We start from the raw sequence: 23,954 nt of genomic DNA, 5'->3' as shown, positions 1-23,954 counted from the left end.
CTGATACAAACGCAGTATGAGTGCATGTTGAGGGTGTAATAATGTGTTATATTAATACAAACACAGTATGAGTGCATGTTGAGGGTATAATAATGTGTTAAATTAATACAAACACAGCATGGGTGCATGTTGAGGGTGTAATGTGTTATATTAATACAAACACAGTATGAGTGCATGTTTTCTACCTGTCAACTGTCAGTTTAGCATCTTTGTTTTCTAACTGTCAGTTTAGTATCTTTGTTTTCTACCTGTCAACTGTCAGTTTAGCATCTTTGTTTTCTACCTGTCAACGGTCAGTTTAGCATCTTTGTTTTCTACCTGTCAACTGTCAGTTTAGCATCTTTGTTTTCTACCTGTCAACTGTCAGTTTAGCATCTTTGTTTTCTACCTGTCAACTGTCAGTTTAGCATCTTTGTTTTCTACCTGTCAACTGTCAGTTTAGCATCTTTGTTTTCTACCTGTCAACTGTCAGTTTAGCATCTTTGTTTTCTACCTGTCAACTGTCAGTTTAGCATCTTTGTTTTCTACCTGTCAACTGTCAGTTTAGCATCTTTGTTTTCTACCTGTCAACTGTCAGTTTAGCATCTTTGTTTTCTACCTGTCAACTGTCAGTTTAGTATCTTTGTTTTCTACCTGTCAACTGTCAGTTTAGCATCTTTGTTTTCTACCTGTCAACTGTCAGTTTAGCATCTTTGTTTTCTACCTGTCAACTGTCAGTTTAGCATCTTTGTTTTCTACCTGTCAACTGTCAGTTTAGCATCTTTGTTTTCTACCTGTCAACTGTCAGTTTAGCATCTTTGTTTTCTACCTGTCAACTGTCAGTTTAGTATCTTTGTTTTCTACCTGTCAACTGTCAGTTTAGCATCTTTGTTTTCTACCTGTCAACTGTCAGTTTAGCATCTTTGTTTTCTACCTGTCAACTGTCAGTTTAGCATCTTTGTTTTCTACCTGTCAACTGTCAGTTTAGCATCTTTGTTTTCTACCTGTCAACTGTCAGTTTAGGCTGCTCGCCAGCTCCTCATCACCACTTCAAGATGGCGGCCCAATTTCTTGCGTCACAGCAGCCAATGCTGCGTCTACTTATAAATTGTCTATGATTGTAGCAACCTAGCTGTTAAAGTTAGGGAGTTTTGTATTTACAAACTGTGATGACAGTGTGTGTTCGTGTCGGCAAGGCGGTTACAAAGAAGGACAGTTCAGCTTGTTGTTATTTTGGCTTTGTCAATAAATAGAAATATAATCCGTCACCCCCTTGTTATGTTTGTTTGATACAGAGTACTGTATAGTACTCTATATTGTGTTGAAAGTATACATACTTTTACTAAAATATGTCGAGACTGGAACCTGTTATTCGGGTTTACATTGTTTCTTATGGAGAAATGTGCTTTAAGAACCAATTAAGTTTGTAAATCGAGGTTCTAGTGTAAAAACAATTCAAAAAGGTGTGTTATGCTTAGAGGTGGGGAAATAATACATTTTTAGATGTGTCGCAATTCCGACATGGAAGGTAACAAAATCAGATAGTAAACATTATTAAATGGCTATATTTATTGTAAATAAAGTAATGCAGCCAGTTGTAAGACTTGACTGACTGCAGTGAGCCACCTCACTGAGAGATCTGACCAGCTCCTTTATTATAGGGCACCGGTTTTACACACATTCCCATTCATTTAATAAATGTGATGGGAATAATTTAACTTTTTCTTATTACAAATGCACGGTTTTTAAATGTTGCAAGTGATAAACGCTTATTTATTTATGTAAAACTGCATCATAAATTAAAGATGCATCAATAATCGATTTGTAATGAAATCGTAGCTCGTAAATCGTAATGGAATGGTGAAGTGCCCAAAGATTCCCACCTCTAGTTACGCTCTTGACTTGGATCCAGTATAAGCACCATGTGACCTACCTCCAAGCCGTCAACATAGGCCAGGATGTTAGGGTGGCGAAGGGTCTTCATCCGCTTGAAGGCAGCCTTGGCCAGCTGAGTCTGCAGCTCTGATCCCTGCGCCACCTCGTAGACAAACACCGACACCGGCTCTCCATTGGACTGGCGAGGAAATAAATGTTAACATAAGTATTGTTATAGAGCAGTGATTCTTAAACTGTGGTACTGTGCACCATCGAGTGGTACGCCAAAGAATGACTCCATTCAAGTGCAGGGTTTTATTTTCCTATAGGAGGGCTGGGCGATATGGACGAAAACTATATCTCGATATATTTGTACTTAAACTCAATATTTGATACATATCGCCATATATTTTTCGGTGAAAGTATACATATAAAAATATTCATTTTTGAGCCATATTCAGTGAAATTGAAGAGAATGACAAGTGTACTGTAAACACATTTATTAGCCCAGTTAGTCAAGATGGATATTAACAGCACAGAAAATAAACTGTTTAAGTAGCACAGTAAGGCTGCAGCTAACGATTATTTTTCTATCGATTAATCTACAGATTATTATTTTTTTTCGATTAATCGGTTAATCTATAGATTATTTTTTTCGATTAATCTATAGATTATTTTTCCTTTTACCGATTATTTTTTTATTTAAAATGAAGATGAAAAAATAAATGTAGGCCAGTTTTTTCAAAAGGCATGACTTTTATTTACAAAAAAAAAAGTATGGTCACTCAGTCAACATTGACAACAACATGACAAAATATTCTGTAACAATGTAAACATTTAAAACTTTTAACATTTAACAAAATTAAAAGTAGCTTATTTGCTTTTTAATGTGCAAATATAAAAGTAAACATCCAGTGCAAATCTTAATATTCTGCAATAGTATAAGCATTTCAAAAGTAAAAGTATTGCTTATTTTGCTTTAAAATGTGCAAAAATAAAGATAAACATCCAATACAAAACATTGCAAAACGAAATATTCTGTAACAACAGTGTAAACATTTCAACGAAAGTAAAAGTATTGCTTATTTTGCTTAATAACACAACGATAGTATGATTAAAGTGAAAGTTAATTGTTCGTTTGTACATAGTATATGTAACTGTTAATGTTGTAAAAGGAATTTGCACAACTAATTAACGTTAGCGTTAAAGAGGAGCGCGTCTTTGTAAACACTGAACAGGCACGCCAAACGCGCCTCTCAGAGCGTAACAGTGTTTTAGTTTATGAATTTACAACGAAGATACAAATGACACATTCATGTTTTTGTGTAATGATGACAATGTATACTCACGAGGACGATTGACTAGTTGATGGTGATGGCAAGAACGCTGTCGGGTGTTTTCTTTTCAAATGTTCGTTCATAGCCGTTGTGCTGCTATGATAGGCCATTTCCGCTCGACACAGTGTGCATACAACAACTGTCAAGTGTTTTGCTTTTTTCGCTGTGCTTATCCCACACTTGAAGGGATGTACCAATGCTGAATGTGGCTTCTGGATTTCACTCAAAAGACCAGACCGTAGTTACTTTTTCCTTTTATTTTCCTTTAGTTTGCAACAGTTTTTCCAACGAAGAAACAGCTTCTTTTTTCTTCTTTAGTCTTTTTAACAGTCTTTAGCAGTGTTAGTAGACTTTAGTTTCTTTAGCTGTCATTAGCTGTCTTTAGTAGCCTTTAGTAGCTTTTAGTAGCCTTTAGCTTCTTTAGTAGCCTTTAGCCTCTTTAGTAGCCTTTAGCTTCTTTAGTAGGTGAAAAACCTTTAAGGACAAAACACCACAAGATTAACATGCTGTAAAAAATCAATCAATTATCAATCCCATAATTTACAATTATTAATTAGGCTATCAAACTCTTAACCATTAAACAAGTGCAAGAAAATGGACACATATTTTCCTTTTAAGTTAAAACAGATTTTAAACAAATTGTCTCAACATAAATGTACCAAGATCCATATAAAATACATTTAAACCCAGAAACACAATAGATAAATGCAGCAGAAAACCCAATATGTAAATACATAAATACCTAACCAATTAACCACCTATTTAGATACATATTTAAAATCCATATTCAATATAAATATATTATTAATTTAGCAGTGAAACACTCAATCTTAAACGCTGTCTACTGGTAGAAAAATGCCCCTTTTTCTATGCCCTCACCAGCAGCCAATGATCCAACACAGTTAAACCCAACACTTTAAGTTGAGCGACTTCACCCTCCTGATGAAGCAAACTGCTCCAACATTTATCAAACTAAGCAAAGAATATCAACACTAAACAACAGTTACACAAAACACTGTGTGTATTTAGCCTCCAGACTAAGCACGCTACATGCACACAACTCCCCCATCTCACCAGCGCAACAGGTGCGCCACACCCACAAAGAGAAATAAAGTGCGATCTTACCGGCTGTCCGTTCAGCTTTTGGTTTTGGTACACTTTTGGCACAACTCTGGGTTATCTGTAATGATCTAAACCTTTTTCCACTCTGCGCTGGCGTCTTTTGTACTCCTTGATTTGACACAGCGGGCTAATTACCGGGCTCGCGCACCAGCAGATGAGACGGGAGCGCGCCGCGTTATACCCATAACTGATCGGCTCTGATCATATAAGCCGACTGGCCGAAATAATGCCGAATTATATACATTTCCTGGGGTTGCCTAGGTGAATAGGAATGCGGATGTGCTCTAAGATAATTTTATTAAGTGGGGTTTGGCTGGTTGCCAATCAGCCACGGTTGCGAGCTCGCGCGTCAGCTGACGAGACAGCTGTTCGCCGCTACAACATTATTAGGCCGTTTATTGAAATACTCCCACACTTTTGGCGTGCTTTTTTCCCCTCGCTCGCATCGTCTGCTTTGCGCTCCGCCATGACGGTAGTGTGACGTAAATATGCGACGCGTCGACGCACAAAAACGGCGTTGACGTATTTACGTAACCAATGACGTCGACTACGTCGACGCGTCGTTTCAGCCTTATAGCACAGAATTACATAACATGAATAAAATAGAAAAGTATTATTTCTACATAAAATAAATAACATAGCTGTGCAAATAATACAAAATGTATCAAACTCAGATCAAAAAAATACCTTTGCAGGCAGGAAGTGCCTGCCTGCAAAGGTTTCCCTTCCTGGTTCCATGACCCGCCCTATCTTACCTCTGATTGGCCTGTCCCTAACCAATGGTGACTCATCATAGTAAACAACCAACCAATCATGGATGTTCTTATACTCTTGGAGGGAGGAAGGGGAGGGGTTTAGTAGCCCATGGAGGGGAAGAAGGGGAGAACAAGGAACACAACAAATAAGCGGCGTTTGGTCATTTTAACGTGAAATAAATTATATCGATATTACGATATTTCCTTAATTCATATCTTGTTAAAAAATATATCGATATATCTTACAAACTCCATATATCGCCCAGCCCTATCCTATAGTCAAACTGAGTGTAATGTTACGGTGTCTAAAATATACCAGTAAAATAAAACCTACGCCTTAATTTTAATGAATACTTAGGCCTACTACGCCACTGTGTCTTAATGTCGGTCATTATGGAGGTACTTGGACAGCCAAGTCGTTTCTGAGGTGGCACTTGGTGGAAAAAGTTTGAGAAGCACTGTTATAGAGGGTTGTGCGGTGCTGTGTTGGTTAGCGGGCCGGCCTCACAGTCTGGAGATCCAGGGTTGAATCTCTGTTGGGACTCTGCATGTTCTCCCGTGTGTTTCCTCCCACACCCCAAAAAAACATGTTCGGTAATTGGGAGACTTTAAATTGTCTATAGCTGTGAACATCAGTGTTAATGGTTGTGTACATATGTGCCTTGAGAGTGATGAGTGGCCAGTTCAAGTCTGATTATCTGTAATGCTAGACACTAACACCTATTTAATAATACCACCTTAACATTTGACAACCAAACAATTATAAACCTATTTAATAATACCACCTTAAGATTTGACAACAATTACACACCTATTTAATACCACCTTAACATTTGACAACCAAACAATTATACACCTATTTAATAATACCACCTTAAGATTTGACAACAATTATACACCTATTTAATACCACCTTAACATTTGACAACCAAACAATTATACACCTGTTTAATAATACCACCTTAACATTTGACAACAAACAATTATACACCTATTTAATAATACCACCTTAACATGTGACAACCAAACAATTATACACCTATTTAATAATACCACCTTAACATTTGACAACCAAACAAGTATACACCTATTTTATAATACCACCTTAACATTTGACAACAAACACTTATACACCTATTTAATAACACCACCTTAACATTTGACAACCAATTATACACCTATTTAATAATACCACCGTAACATTTGACAACAAAAAATTATACACCTATTTAATAATACCACCTTAACATTTGACAACCAAATTATACACCTATTTAATAATACCACCTTAACATTTGACAACAAACAATTATACACCTATTTAATAATACCACCTTAACATTTGACAACAAACAATTATACACCTATTCAATAATACCACCTTAACATTTGACAACCAAGTATACACCTTTTAAATAATACCACCTTAACATTTGACAACAAACAATTATACACCTATTTAATAATACCACCTTAACATGTGACAACCAAACAATTATACACCAATTTAATAATACCACCTTAACATTTGACAAACAATTATACACATTTAATAATACCACCTTAACATTTGACAACCAAAACAATTATATACCTATTTAATAATACCACCTTAGCATTTGACAACAGAACAATTATACAACTATTTAATAATACCACCTTAACATTTGACAACAAACAATTATACACCTAATCAATAATACCACCTTAACATTTGACAACCAAGTATACACCTTTTAAATAATACCACCTTAACATTTGACAACAAACAATTATACACCTATTTAATAATACCACCTTAACATGTGACAACCAAACAATTATACACCTATTTAATAATACCACCTTAACATTAGACAACCAAACAATTATACTTATATAATAATACCACCTTAACATTTGACAACCAAACAATTATACACCTATTTAATAATACCACCATAACATTTGACAACAATTACACACCTATTTACTAATACCACCTTAACATTTGACAACCAAAAAAATTATACACTTATTTAATAATACCACCTTAACATTTGACAACCAAACAATTATACACCTATTTAAAATTTGACAACAATTATACACCTATTTAATAATACCACCTTAACATTTGACAACCAATTATAGACCTATTTAATAATACCACCTTAACATGTGACAACCAAACAATTATACACCTATACCACCTTAACATTAGACAACCAAACAATTATACACTTATTTAATAATACCACCTTAACATTTGACAACAAACAATTATACACCTATTTAATAATACCACCTTAACATTTGACAGCAAACAATTATACACCTATTTAATAATACCACCTTAACATTTGACAACCAAACAAGTATACACCTATTTTATAATACCACCTTAACATTTGACAACAAACACTTATACACCTATTTAATAACACCACCTTAACATTTGACAACCAATTATACACCTACCTAATAATACCACCTTAACATTTGACAAACAAACAATTATACACCTGTTTAATAATACCACCGTAACATTTGACAACAAAAAATTATACACCTATTTAATAATACCACCTTAACATTTGACAACCAATTATACACCTATTTAATAATACCACCTTAACATTTGACAACAAACAATTATACACCTATTTAATAATACCACCTTACCATGTGACAACCAAACAATTATACACCAATTTAATAATACCACCTTAACATTTGACAAACAATTATACACATTTAATAATACCACCTTAACATTTGACAACCAAACAATTATATACCTATTTAATAACACCACCTTAGCATTTGACAACAGAACAATTATACACCTATTTAATAATACCACCTTAACATTTGACAACCAAGTATACACCTTTTAAATAATACCACCTTAACATTTGACAACAAACAATTATACACCTATTTAATAATACCACCTTAACATGTGACAACCAAACAATTATACACCTATTTAATAATACCACCTTAACATTAGACAACCAAACAATTATACTTATTTAATAATACCACCTTAACATTTGACAACCAAACAATTATACACCTATTTAATAATACCACCATAACATTTGACAACAATTACACACCTATTTAATAATACCACCTTAACATTTGACAACCAAAAAAATTATACACTTATTTAATAATACCACCTTAACATTTGACAACCAAACAATTATACACCTATTTAATAATACCACCTTAACATTTGACAACCAATTATAGACCTATTTAATAATACCACCTTAACATGTGACAACCAAACAATTATACACCTATACCACCTTAACATTAGACAACCAAACAATTATACACTTATTTAATAATACCACCTTAACATTTGACAACAAACAATTATACACCTATTTAATAATACCACCTTAACATTTGACAACCAAACAAGTATACACCTATTTTATAATACCACCTTAACATTTGACAACAGAACAATTATACACCTATTTAATAATACCACCTTAACATTTGACAACAAACAATTATACACCTATTCAATAATACCACCTTAACATTTGACAACCAAGTATACACCTTTTAAATAATACCACCTTAACATTTGACAACAAACAATTATACACCTATTTAATAATACCACCTTAACATGTGACAACCAAACAATTATACACCTATTTAATAATACCACCTTAACATTAGACAACCAAACAATTATACTTATATAATAATACCACCTTAACATTTGACAACCAAACAATTATACACCTATTTAATAATACCACCATAACATTTGACAACAATTACACACTTATTTAATAATACCACCTTAACATTTGACAACCAAAAAAATTATACACTTATTTAATAATACCACCTTAACATTTGACAACCAAACAATTATACACCTATTTAATAATACCACCTTAAAATTTGACAACAATTATACACCTATTTAATAATACCACCTTAACATTTGACAACCAATTATAGACCTATTTAATAATACCACCTTAACATGTGACAACCAAACAATTATACACCTATACCACCTTAACATTAGACAACCAAACAATTATACACTTATTTAATAATACCACCTTAACATTTGACAACAAACAATTATACACCTATTTAATAATACCACCTTAACATTTGACAGCAAACAATTATACACCTATTTAATAATACCACCTTAACATTTGACAACCAAACAAGTATACACCTATTTTATAATACCACCTTAACATTTGACAACAAACACTTATACACCTATTTAATAACACCACCTTAACATTTGACAACCAATTATACACCTATTTAATAATACCACCTTAACATTTGACAAACAAAAAATTATACACCTATTTAATAATACCACCTTACCATGTGACAACCAAACAATTATACACCAATTTAATAATACCACCTTAACATTTGACAAACAATTATACACATTTAATAATACCACCTTAACATTTGACAACCAAACAATTATATACCTATTTAATAATACCACCTTAGCATTTGACAACCAAACAATTATACACCTATTTAATAATACCACCTTAACATTTGACAACAAACAATTATACACCTATTCAATAATACCACCTTAACATTTGACAACCAAGTATACACCTTTTAAATAATACCACATTTGACAACAAACAATTATACACCTATTTAATAATACCACCTTAACATGTGACAACCAAACAATTATACACCTATTTAATAATACCACCTTAACATTAGACAACCAAATAATTATACACTTATTTAATAATACCACCTTAACGTTTGACAACCAAACAATTATACACCTATTTAATAATACCACCATAACATTTGACAACAATTACACACCTATTTAATAATACCACCTTAACATTTGACAACCAAAAAAATTATACACTTATTTAATAATACCACCTTAACATTTGACAACCAAACAATTATACACCTATTTAATAATACCACCTTAAAATTTGACAACAATTATACACCTATTTAATAATACCACCTTAACATTTGACAACCAATTATAGACCTATTTAATAATACCACCTTAACATGTGACAACCAAACAATTATACACCTATACCACCTTAACATTAGACAACCAAACAATTATACACTTATTTAATAATACCACCTTAACATTTGACAACAAACAATTATACAAATACCACCTTAACATTTGACAGCAAACAATTATACACCTATTTAATAATACCACCTTAACATTTGACAACAAACAACTATACACCTATTTAATAATACCACCATAACATTTGACAACAATTACACACCTATTTAATAATACCACCTTAACATTTGACAACCAAAAAAATTATACACTTATTTAATAATACCACCTTAACATTTGACAACCAAACAATTATACACCTATTTAATAATACCACCTTAACATTTGACAACCAATTATAGACCTATTTAATAATACCACCTTAACATGTGACAACCAAACAATTATACACCTATACCACCTTAACATTAGACAACCAAACAATTATACACTTATTTAATAATACCACCTTAACATTTGACAACAAACAATTATACACCTATTTAATAATACCACCTTAACATTTGACAACCAAACAAGTATACACCTATTTTATAATACCACCTTAACATTTGACAACAGAACAATTATACACCTATTTAATAATACCACCTTAACATTTGACAACAAACAATTATACACCTATTCAATAATACCACCTTAACATTTGACAACCAAGTATACACCTTTTAAATAATACCACCTTAACATTTGACAACAAACAATTATACACCTATTTAATAATACCACCTTAACATGTGACAACCAAACAATTATACGCCTATTTAATAATACCACCTTAACATTAGACAACCAAACAATTATACTTATATAATAATACCACCTTAACATTTGACAACCAAACAATTATACACCTATTTAATAATACCACCATAACATTTGACAACAATTACACACTTATTTAATAATACCACCTTAACATTTGACAACCAAAAAAATTATACACTTATTTAATAATACCACCTTAACATTTGACAACCAAACAATTATACACCTATTTAATAATACCACCTTAAAATTTGACAACAATTATACACCTATTTAATAATACCACCTTAACATTTGACAACCAATTATAGACCTATTTAATAATACCACCTTAACATGTGACAACCAAACAATTATACACCTATACCACCTTAACATTAGACAACCAAACAATTATACACTTATTTAATAATACCACCTTAACATTTGACAACAAACAATTATACACCTATTTAATAATACCACCTTAACATTTGACAGCAAACAATTATACACCTATTTAATAATACCACCTTAACATTTGACAACAAACAATTATACACCTATTCAATAATACCACCTTAACATTTGACAACCAAGTATACACCTTTTAAATAATACCACCTTAACATTTGACAACAAACAATTATACACCTATTTAATAATACCACCTTAACATGTGACAACCAAACAATTATACACCTATTTAATAATACCACCTTAACATTAGACAACCAAACAATTATACTTATATAATAATACCACCTTAACATTTGACAACCAAACAATTATACACCTATTTAATAATACCACCATAACATTTGACAACAATTACACACTTATTTAATAATACCACCTTAACATTTGACAACCAAAAAAATTATACACTTATTTAATAATACCACCTTAACATTTGACAACCAAACAATTATACACCTATTTAATAATACCACCTTAAAATTTGACAACAATTATACACCTATTTAATAATACCACCTTAACATTTGACAACCAATTATAGACCTATTTAATAATACCACCTTAACATGTGACAACCAAACAATTATACACCTATACCACCTTAACATTAGACAACCAAACAATTATACACTTATTTAATAATACCACCTTAACATTTGACAACAAACAATTATACACCTATTTAATAATACCACCTTAACATTTGACAGCAAACAATTATACACCTATTTAATAATACCACCTTAACATTTGACAACCAAACAAGTATACACCTATTTTATAATACCACCTTAACATTTGACAACAAACACTTATACACCTATTTAATAACACCACCTTAACATTTGACAACCAATTATACACCTATTTAATAATACCACCTTAACATTTGACAAACAAAAAATTATACACCTATTTAATAATACCACCTTACCATGTGACAACCAAACAATTATACACCAATTTAATAATACCACCTTAACATTTGACAAACAATTATACACATTTAATAATACCACCTTAACATTTGACAACCAAACAATTATATACCTATTTAATAATACCACCTTAGCATTTGACAACCAAACAATTATACACCTATTTAATAATACCACCTTAACATTTGACAACAAACAATTATACACCTATTCAATAATACCACCTTAACATTTGACAACCAAGTATTCACCTTTTAAATAATACCACATTTGACAACAAACAATTATACACCTATTTAATAATACCACCTTAACATGTGACAACCAAACAATTATACACCTATTTAATAATACCACCTTAACATTAGACAACCAAATAATTATACACTTATTTAATAATACCACCTTAACGTTTGACAACCAAACAATTATACACCTATTTAATAATACCACCATAACATTTGACAACAATTACACACCTATTTAATAATACCACCTTAACATTTGACAACCAAAAAAATTATACACTTATTTAATAATACCACCTTAACATTTGACAACCAAACAATTATACACCTATTTAATAATACCACCTTAAAATTTGACAACAATTATACACCTATTTAATAATACCACCTTAACATTTGACAACCAATTATAGACCTATTTAATAATACCACCTTAACATGTGACAACCAAACAATTATACACCTATACCACCTTAACATTAGACAACCAAACAATTATACACTTATTTAATAATACCACCTTAACATTTGACAACAAACAATTATACAAATACCACCTTAACATTTGACAGCAAACAATTATACACCTATTTAATAATACCACCTTAACATTTGACAACAAACAACTATACACCTATTTAATAATACCACCATAACATTTGACAACAATTACACACCTATTTAATAATACCACCTTAACATTTGACAACCAAAAAAATTATACACTTATTTAATAATACCACCTTAACATTTGACAACCAAACAATTATACACCTATTTAATAATACCACCTTAACATTTGACAACCAATTATAGACCTATTTAATAATACCACCTTAACATGTGACAACCAAACAATTATACACCTATACCACCTTAACATTAGACAACCAAACAATTATACACTTATTTAATAATACCACCTTAACATTTGACAACAAACAATTATACACCTATTTAATAATACCACCTTAACATTTGACAACCAAACAAGTATACACCTATTTTATAATACCACCTTAACATTTGACAACAGAACAATTATACACCTATTTAATAATACCACCTTAACATTTGACAACAAACAATTATACACCTATTCAATAATACCACCTTAACATTTGACAACCAAGTATACACCTTTTAAATAATACCACCTTAACATTTGACAACAAACAATTATACACCTATTTAATAATACCACCTTAACATGTGACAACCAAACAATTATACGCCTATTTAATAATACCACCTTAACATTAGACAACCAAACAATTATACTTATATAATAATACCACCTTAACATTTGACAACCAAACAATTATACACCTATTTAATAATACCACCATAACATTTGACAACAATTACACACTTATTTAATAATACCACCTTAACATTTGACAACCAAAAAAATTATACACTTATTTAATAATACCACCTTAACATTTGACAACCAAACAATTATACACCTATTTACTAATACCACCTTAAAATTTGACAACAATTATACACCTATTTAATAATACCACCTTAACATTTGACAACCAATTATAGACCTATTTAATAATACCACCTTAACATGTGACAACCAAACAATTATACACCTATACCACCTTAACATTAGACAACCAAACAATTATACACTTATTTAATAATACCACCTTAACATTTGACAACAAACAATTATACACCTATTTAATAATACCACCTTAACATTTGACAGCAAACAATTATACACCTATTTAATAATACCACCTTAACATTTGACAACCAAACAAGTATACACCTATTTTATAATACCACCTTAACATTTGACAACAAACACTTATACACCTATTTAATAACACCACCTTAACATTTGACAACCAATTATACACCTACCTAATAATACCACCTTAACATTTGACAAACAAAAAAATTATACACTTATTTAATAATACCACCTTAACATTTGACAACCAAACAATTATACACCTATTTAATAATACCACCTTAAAATTTGACAACAATTATACACCTATTTAATAATACCACCTTAACATTTGACAACCAATTATAGACCTATTTAATAATACCACCTTAACATGTGACAACCAAACAATTATACACCTATACCACCTTAACATTAGACAACCAAACAATTATACACTTATTTAATAATACCACCTTAACATTTGACAACAAACAATTACACACCTATTTAATAATACCACCTTAACATTTGACAGCAAACAATTATACACCTATTTAATAATACCACCTTAACATTTGACAACCAAACAAGTATACACCTATTTTATAATACCACCTTAACATTTGACAACAAACACTTATACACCTATTTAATAACACCACCTTAACATTTGACAACCAATTATACACCTATTTAATAATACCACCTTAACATTTGACAAACAAAAAATTATACACCTATTTAATAATACCACCTTACCATGTGACAACCAAACAATTATACACCAATTTAATAATACCACCTTAACATTTGACAAACAATTATACACATTTAATAATACCACCTTAACATTTGACAACCAAACAATTATATACCTATTTAATAATACCACCTTAGCATTTGACAACCAAACAATTATACACCTATTTAATAATACCACCTTAACATTTGACAACAAACAATTATACACCTATTCAATAATACCACCTTAACATTTGACAACCAAGTATACACCTTTTAAATAATACCACATTTGACAACAAACAATTATACACCTATTTAATAATACCACCTTAACATGTGACAACCAAACAATTATACACCTATTTAATAATACCACCTTAACATTAGACAACCAAATAATTATACACTTATTTAATAATACCACCTTAACGTTTGACAACCAAACAATTATACACCTATTTAATAATACCACCATAACATTTGACAACAATTACACACCTATTTAATAATACCACCTTAACATTTGACAACCAAAAAAATTATACACTTATTTAATAATACCACCTTAACATTTGACAACCAAACAATTATACACCTATTTAATAATACCACCTTAAAATTTGACAACAATTATACACCTATTTAATAATACCACCTTAACATTTGACAACCAATTATAGACCTATTTAATAATACCACCTTAACATGTGACAACCAAACAATTATACACCTATACCACCTTAACATTAGACAACCAAACAATTATACACTTATTTAATAATACCACCTTAACATTTGACAACAAACAATTATACAAATACCACCTTAACATTTGACAGCAAACAATTATACACCTATTTAATAATACCACCTTAACATTTGACAACAAACAACTATACACCTATTTAATAATACCACCATAACATTTGACAACAATTACACACCTATTTAATAATACCACCTTAACATTTGACAACCAAAAAAATTATACACTTATTTAATAATACCACCTTAACATTTGACAACCAAACAATTATACACCTATTTAATAATACCACCTTAACATTTGACAACCAATTATAGACCTATTTAATAATACCACCTTAACATGTGACAACCAAACAATTATACACCTATACCACCTTAACATTAGACAACCAAACAATTATACACTTATTTAATAATACCACCTTAACATTTGACAACAAACAATTATACACCTATTTAATAATACCACCTTAACATTTGACAACCAAACAAGTATACACCTATTTTATAATACCACCTTAACATTTGACAACAGAACAATTATACACCTATTTAATAATACCACCTTAACATTTGACAACAAACAATTATACACCTATTCAATAATACCACCTTAACATTTGACAACCAAGTATACACCTTTTAAATAATACCACCTTAACATTTGACAACAAACAATTATACACCTATTTAATAATACCACCTTAACATGTGACAACCAAACAATTATACACCTATTTAATAATACCACCTTAACATTAGACAACCAAACAATTATACTTATATAATAATACCACCTTAACATTTGACAACCAAACAATTATACACCTATTTAATAATACCACCATAACATTTGACAACAATTACACACTTATTTAATAATACCACCTTAACATTTGACAACCAAAAAAATTATACACTTATTTAATAATACCACCTTAACATTTGACAACCAAACAATTATACACCTATTTAATAATACCACCTTAAAATTTGACAACAATTATACACCTATTTAATAATACCACCTTAACATTTGACAACCAATTATAGACCTATTTAATAATGCCACCTTAACATGTGACAACCAAACAATTATACACCTATACCACCTTAACATTAGACAACCAAACAATTATACACTTATTTAATAATACCACCTTAACATTTGACAACAAACAATTATACAAATACCACCTTAACATTTGACAGCAAAAAAATTATACACTTATTTAATAATACCACCTTAACATTTGACAACCAAAAAAATTATACACTTATTTAATAATACCACCTTAACATTTGACAACCAAACAATTATACACCTATTTAATAATACCACCTTAACATTTGACAACCAATTATAGACCTATTTAATAATACCACCTTAACATGTGACAACCAAACAATTATACACCTATACCACCTTAACATTAGACAACCAAACAATTATACACTTATTTAATAATACCACCTTAACATTTGACAACAAACAATTATACACCTATTTAATAATACCACCTTAACATTTGACAACCAAACAAGTATACACCTATTTAATAATACCACCTTAACATTAGACAACCAAACAATTATACTTATATAATAATACCACCTTAACATTTGACAACCAAACAATTATACACCTATTTAATAATACCACCATAACATTTGACAACAATTACACACTTATTTAATAATACCACCTTAACATTTGACAACCAAAAAAATTATACACTTATTTAATAATACCACCTTAACATTTGACAACCAAACAATTATACACCTATTTAATAATACCACCTTAAAATTTGACAACAATTATACACCTATTTAATAATACCACCTTAACATTTGACAACCAATTATAGACCTATTTAATAATACCACCTTAACATGTGACAACCAAACAATTATACACCTATACCACCTTAACATTAGACAACCAAACAATTATACACTTATTTAATAATACCACCTTAACATTTGACAACAAACAATTATACACCTATTTAATAATACCACCTTAACATTTGACAGCAAACAATTATACACCTATTTAATAATACCACCTTAACATTTGACAACCAAACAAGTATACACCTATTTTATAATACCACCTTAACATTTGACAACAAACACTTATACACCTATTTAATAACACCACCTTAACATTTGACAACCAATTATACACCTATTTAATAATACCACCTTAACATTTGACAAACAAACAATTATACACCTGTTTAATAATACCACCGTAACATTTGACAACAAAAAATTATACACCTATTTAATAATACCACCTTAACATTTGACAACCAATTATACACCTATTTAATAATACCACCTTAACATTTGACAACAAACAATTATACACCTATTTAATAATACCACCTTACCATGTGACAACCAAACAATTATACACCAATTTAATAATACCACCTTAACATTTGACAAACAATTATACACATTTAATAATACCACCTTAACATTTGACAACCAAACAATTATATACCTATTTAATAACACCACCTTAGCATTTGACAACAGAACAATTATACACCTATTTAATAATACCACCTTAACATTTGACAACCAAGTATACACCTTTTAAATAATACCACCTTAACATTTGACAACAAACAATTATACACCTATTTAATAATACCACCTTAACATGTGACAACCAAACAATTATACACCTATTTAATAATACCACCTTAACATTAGACAACCAAACAATTATACTTATTTAATAATACCACCTTAACATTTGACAACCAAACAATTATACACCTATTTAATAATACCACCATAACATTTGACAACAATTACACACCTATTTAATAATACCACCTTAACATTTGACAACCAAAAAAATTATACACTTATTTAATAATACCACCTTAACATTTGACAACCAAACAATTATACACCTATTTAATAATACCACCTTAAAATTTGACAACAATTATACACCTATTTAATAATACCACCTTAACATTTGACAACCAATTATAGACCTATTTAATAATACCACCTTAACATGTGACAACCAAACAATTATACACCTATACCACCTTAACATTAGACAACCAAACAATTATACACTTATTTAATAATACCACCTTAACATTTGACAACAAACAATTATACACCTATTTAATAATACCACCTTAACATTTGACAGCAAACAATTATACACCTATTTAATAATACCACCTTAACATTTGACAACCAAACAAGTATACACCTATTTTATAATACCACCTTAACATTTGACAACAAACACTTATACACCTATTTAATAACACCACCTTAACATTTGACAACCAATTATACACCTATTTAATAATACCACCTTAACATTTGACAAACAAAAAATTATACACCTATTTAATAATACCACCTTACCATGTGACAACCAAACAATTATACACCAATTTAATAATACCACCTTAACATTTGACAAACAATTATACACATTTAATAATACCACCTTAACATTTGACAACCAAACAATTATATACCTATTTAATAATACCACCTTAGCATTTGACAACCAAACAATTATACACCTATTTAATAATACCACCTTAACATTTGACAACAAACAATTATACACCTATTCAATAATACCACCTTAACATTTGACAACCAAGTATACACCTTTTAAATAATACCACATTTGACAACAAACAATTATACACCTATTTAATAATACCACCTTAACATGTGACAACCAAACAATTATACACCTATTTAATAATACCACCTTAACATTAGACAACCAAATAATTATACACTTATTTAATAATACCACCTTAACGTTTGACAACCAAACAATTATACACCTATTTAATAATACCACCATAACATTTGACAACAATTACACACCTATTTAATAATACCACCTTAACATTTGACAACCAAAAAAATTATACACTTATTTAATAATACCACCTTAACATTTGACAACCAAACAATTATACACCTATTTAATAATACCACCTTAAAATTTGACAACAATTATACACCTATTTAATAATACCACCTTAACATTTGACAACCAATTATAGACCTATTTAATAATACCACCTTAACATGTGACAACCAAACAATTATACACCTATACCACCTTAACATTAGACAACCAAACAATTATACACTTATTTAATAATACCACCTTAACATTTGACAACAAACAATTATACAAATACCACCTTAACATTTGACAGCAAACAATTATACACCTATTTAATAATACCACCTTAACATTTGACAACAAACAACTATACACCTATTTAATAATACCACCGTAACATTTGACAACAATTATACACCTATTTAATAATACCACCTTAACATTTGACAACAAACAATTATACACCTATTTAATAATACCACCTTAACATGTGACAACAAACAATTATACACCAATTTAATAATACCACCTTAACATTTGACAACCAAACAATTATACACTTATTTAATAATACCACCTAACATTTGACAACCAAACAATTATACACCTAATTAATACCACCTTAACATTTGACAAAAATACCACCTTAACATTTGACAACAAACAATTATACACGTAATTAATAATACCACCTTAACATTTGACAACGAAACAATTATTCACCTATTTAATAATACCACCTTAACATTTGACAACAAACAATTATACACCTATTTAATAATACCAACAATTATTCACTTAATTAATAATACCACCTTAACATTTGACAATCAAACAATTATTCACTTATTTAATAATACAACCTTAACATTTGACAACCAAACAATTATTCACCTATTTAATAATACCACCTTAACATTTGACAACCAAACAATTATTCACCTATTTAATAATACCACCTTAACATTTGACAACAAACAATTATACACCTATTTGATAATACCACCTTAACATTTGACAACAAACAATTATACACCTATTTAATAATACCACCTTAACATTTGACAACCAAACAATTATACACCTAAATAATACCACCTTAACATTTGACAAACAATTATACACTTATTTAATAATACCACCTTAACATTTGACCACCAAACAATTATACACCTAAATAATACCACCTTAACAGTTGACAAACGATTATACACCTATTTAATAATATCACCTTAACATTTGACAACCAAACAATTATTCACTTATTTAATACTACCACCTTAACATTTGACAACCAATTATACACCTAAATAATATCACCTTAACATTTGACAACCAATTATACACCTAAATAATACCACCTTAACATTTAACAATTATACACTTATTTAATAATACCACCTTACATTTGACAACCAAACAATTATACACCTATTTAATAATACCACCTTAACATTTGACAAACAATTATACACTTACCGTATTTTCCGCACCATAAGGCGCCCTGGGTTAAAAGCCGCGCCTTCAATGAACGGCATATTTCAAAACTTTGTCTACCTATAAGCCGCCCGGTGTTGTAAGCCGCATCTAACTGTGCTAAAGGAATGTCAAAAAAAACAGTCAGATAGGTCAGTCAAACTTTAATAATATATTAAAAACCAGCGTTCTAACAACTCTGTTCACTCCCAAAATGTACGCAAATGTGCAATCACAAACATAGTAAAATTCAAAATAGTGCAGAGCAATAGCAACATAATGTTGCTCGAACGTTAATGTCACAACACACAAAATAAACATAACGCTCACTTTCTGAAGTTATTCTTCATTCATAAATCCCTCGAATTCTTCTCCTTCGTTGTACGAATTGAAAAGTTGGGCGAATGTGGGATCCAAAATGGATCTCGCTGTCTTTCTGTCTTAGTGAAGGTGTGTTCGCCTTCGGTCATCCATTGTTCCCACGCAGTTAGCAGTCTAGCTTCGAATGCCCTGTTGACACCAATATCTAGCGGCTGGAGGTCTTTTGTCAATCCACCCGGAATGACGGCGAGTATTTAAGCGTGTAAGCGTGTCTCTTAATGTGATGTTATGAGCTAGCAAATATAACAACTACACTACCCAGCATGCAACGATAGTGACGAGCATGCGCGGTAGCCCTGAGAAGCGTTGTTGTATGCTGGGAGTTAGAATGTGGTTATGAGCACGCTGTGAGTAAACGTTGAAAACTCAGTTAACACGCCTCGTCTGCATTATTTATAATTAGACAGACAACACACGTAATAGGAGCCATTTTGGGGTCTTTACATAAACACACAAATGGAAATGAAACGTCACATATCCCAGCATGCACCGCGCACTTCTTCTACGGGGAAAAAAGATGGCGGCTGTTTACCGTAGTTGCGAGACCTAAACTTTATGAAAATGAATCTTAATATTTATCCATATATAAAGCGCACCGGGTTATAAGGCGCACTGTCAGCTTTTGAGAAAATTTGTGGTTTTTAGGTGCGCCTTATAGTGCGGAAAATACGGTATTTAATAATACCACCTTACATTTGACAACCAAACAATTATACATCTAAATAATACCACCTTAACATTTGACAAACAATTATACACCTATTTAATAATAGGGTCCCACATCATCACATCCCACTGGGTTGAGTTTTTCCTTGCCCTGATGTGGGATCTGAGCCCAGGATGTTGTTGTGGCTTGTGCAGCCCTTTGAGACACTTGTGATTTAGGGCTATATAAGTACACTTTGATTGATTGATAAGATTGATTTAAGGTGTAGTACTTCTCTCTACCTAAATCAGATGGAGTAGGACTAAGCTTACCTGGTGGTAGAAAATGAAAGGATGGTGTTTATTGTGACGTCACAGTGCATCACGTGATCGACCATTATTTTGAAGAAAAACAGGAAGTTGTTGTGCAGTGAAGATGATGGAACTAAGTATCTATTCTAATCAAGACACTTCTAGAACTAAGTATCTATTCTAATCAAGACACTTGTCATCAAGTCCAAATGAAAGGAATATTTTCTCGCAGTTTCCGCTCTTAAGGCGGCTAATAGTGGGTGACGTGGCGACTTTCTCACGCAGTCACTTCATGGCGATGCTGAGGTTAAAGGTAACAGTTTGTCCACATTTTGGGGTTGTTTAGTGACATTGAAATCAAAGAAAAAGTCGTCAATTTTAAAGTTAAATGGAGAACAATTGCTGATGTTATTCGCCGTCAGCGGGCCGAGCCTCGCTAACACTTAGCACTTTACCTTCCTCTTCCCCCGGTGCAGCGACCATATTCCACACTTCTCCGGGCTGTCCGCTGAAATGTCGTAAGCGAAGTCTTTGACGGGATCCCGGGCGAAGAAAGACCACATTTTGTCAACTCACACCTCAGCGCACACACATGCTAGCAGCCACAGGAAGCTTGGAAACCTGAACGGGAAGGAATTGGTTCCGGTCAGAAAAAGACGTCACTTCACGTTAGTTCCGCTGATTATTGACGTGGTCATAATATATGTATATTTAACCCTTGTGTGGTGTTCGGGTCTGTGGGACCCGTTTTCATTTTTTATTAAAAGAAAAATGATACAATGAATTCGTTTTTCAAACAGACTCACTGACTTTGGCTCATTTTCTGTGAAGAACATACAAACCCCGTTTCCATATGAGTTGGGAAATTGTGTTAGATGTAAATATAAACGGAATACAATGATTTGCAAATCCTTTTCAACCCATATTCAATTGAATGCACTACAAAGACAAGATATTTGATGTTTTTTTTTTTGCAAATAATAATTAACTTAGAATTTCATGGCTGCAACACGTGCCAAAGTAGTTGGGAAAGGGCATGTTCACCACTGTGTTACATGGCCTTTCCTTTTAACAACACTCAGTAAACGTTTGGGAACTGAGGAGACACATTTTTTAAGCTTCTCAGGTGGAATTATTTCCCATTCTTGCTTGATGTACAGCTTAAGTTGTTCAACAGTCTCCCTTCTGCTATTTTAGCCTTCATATAGTACCACACATTTTCAATGGGAGACAGGTCTGGACTACAGGCAGGCCAGTCTAGTACCCGCACTCTTTTACCATGAAGCCACGTTGATGTAACACGTGGCTTGGCATTGTCTTGCTGAAATAAGCAGGGGCGTCCATGGTAACGTTGCTTGGATGGCAACATATGTTGCTCCAAAACCTGTATGTACCTTTCAGCATTAATGGCGCCTTCACAGATGT

The 23,954-nt window shown here is 31.2% G+C and overlaps 1 protein-coding gene across 5 annotated transcripts in view; it reads right to left on the bottom strand.

Moving 5' to 3' along the window:
* Positions 1-23,191, bottom strand: part of scyl1 (SCY1-like, kinase-like 1) — a 115,715-nt gene extending 92,524 nt beyond the window's left edge. For all 5 annotated transcript variants that reach the window (XM_061930457.2, XM_072912468.1, XM_061930458.2 and 2 more), the window contains exons 1-2: positions 22,985-23,191; positions 1,913-2,053 (exon numbers count right to left, since the gene is read on the bottom strand). In XM_061930457.2, coding sequence (XP_061786441.1) covers positions 1,913-2,053; positions 22,985-23,092 — 249 coding nt within the window. In that variant the 5' untranslated portion in view covers positions 23,093-23,191. The remainder of the gene's footprint in view (positions 1-1,912; positions 2,054-22,984) is intronic.
* Positions 23,192-23,954: the final 763 nt, after the last annotated feature.

This window comes from Nerophis lumbriciformis, linkage group LG36 (genome assembly GCF_033978685.3).
Source record: "Nerophis lumbriciformis linkage group LG36, RoL_Nlum_v2.1, whole genome shotgun sequence".
Taxonomy (NCBI): Eukaryota; Metazoa; Chordata; class Actinopteri; order Syngnathiformes; family Syngnathidae; genus Nerophis; species Nerophis lumbriciformis.
This window is presented reverse-complemented; position numbering and strand designations above follow the sequence as displayed.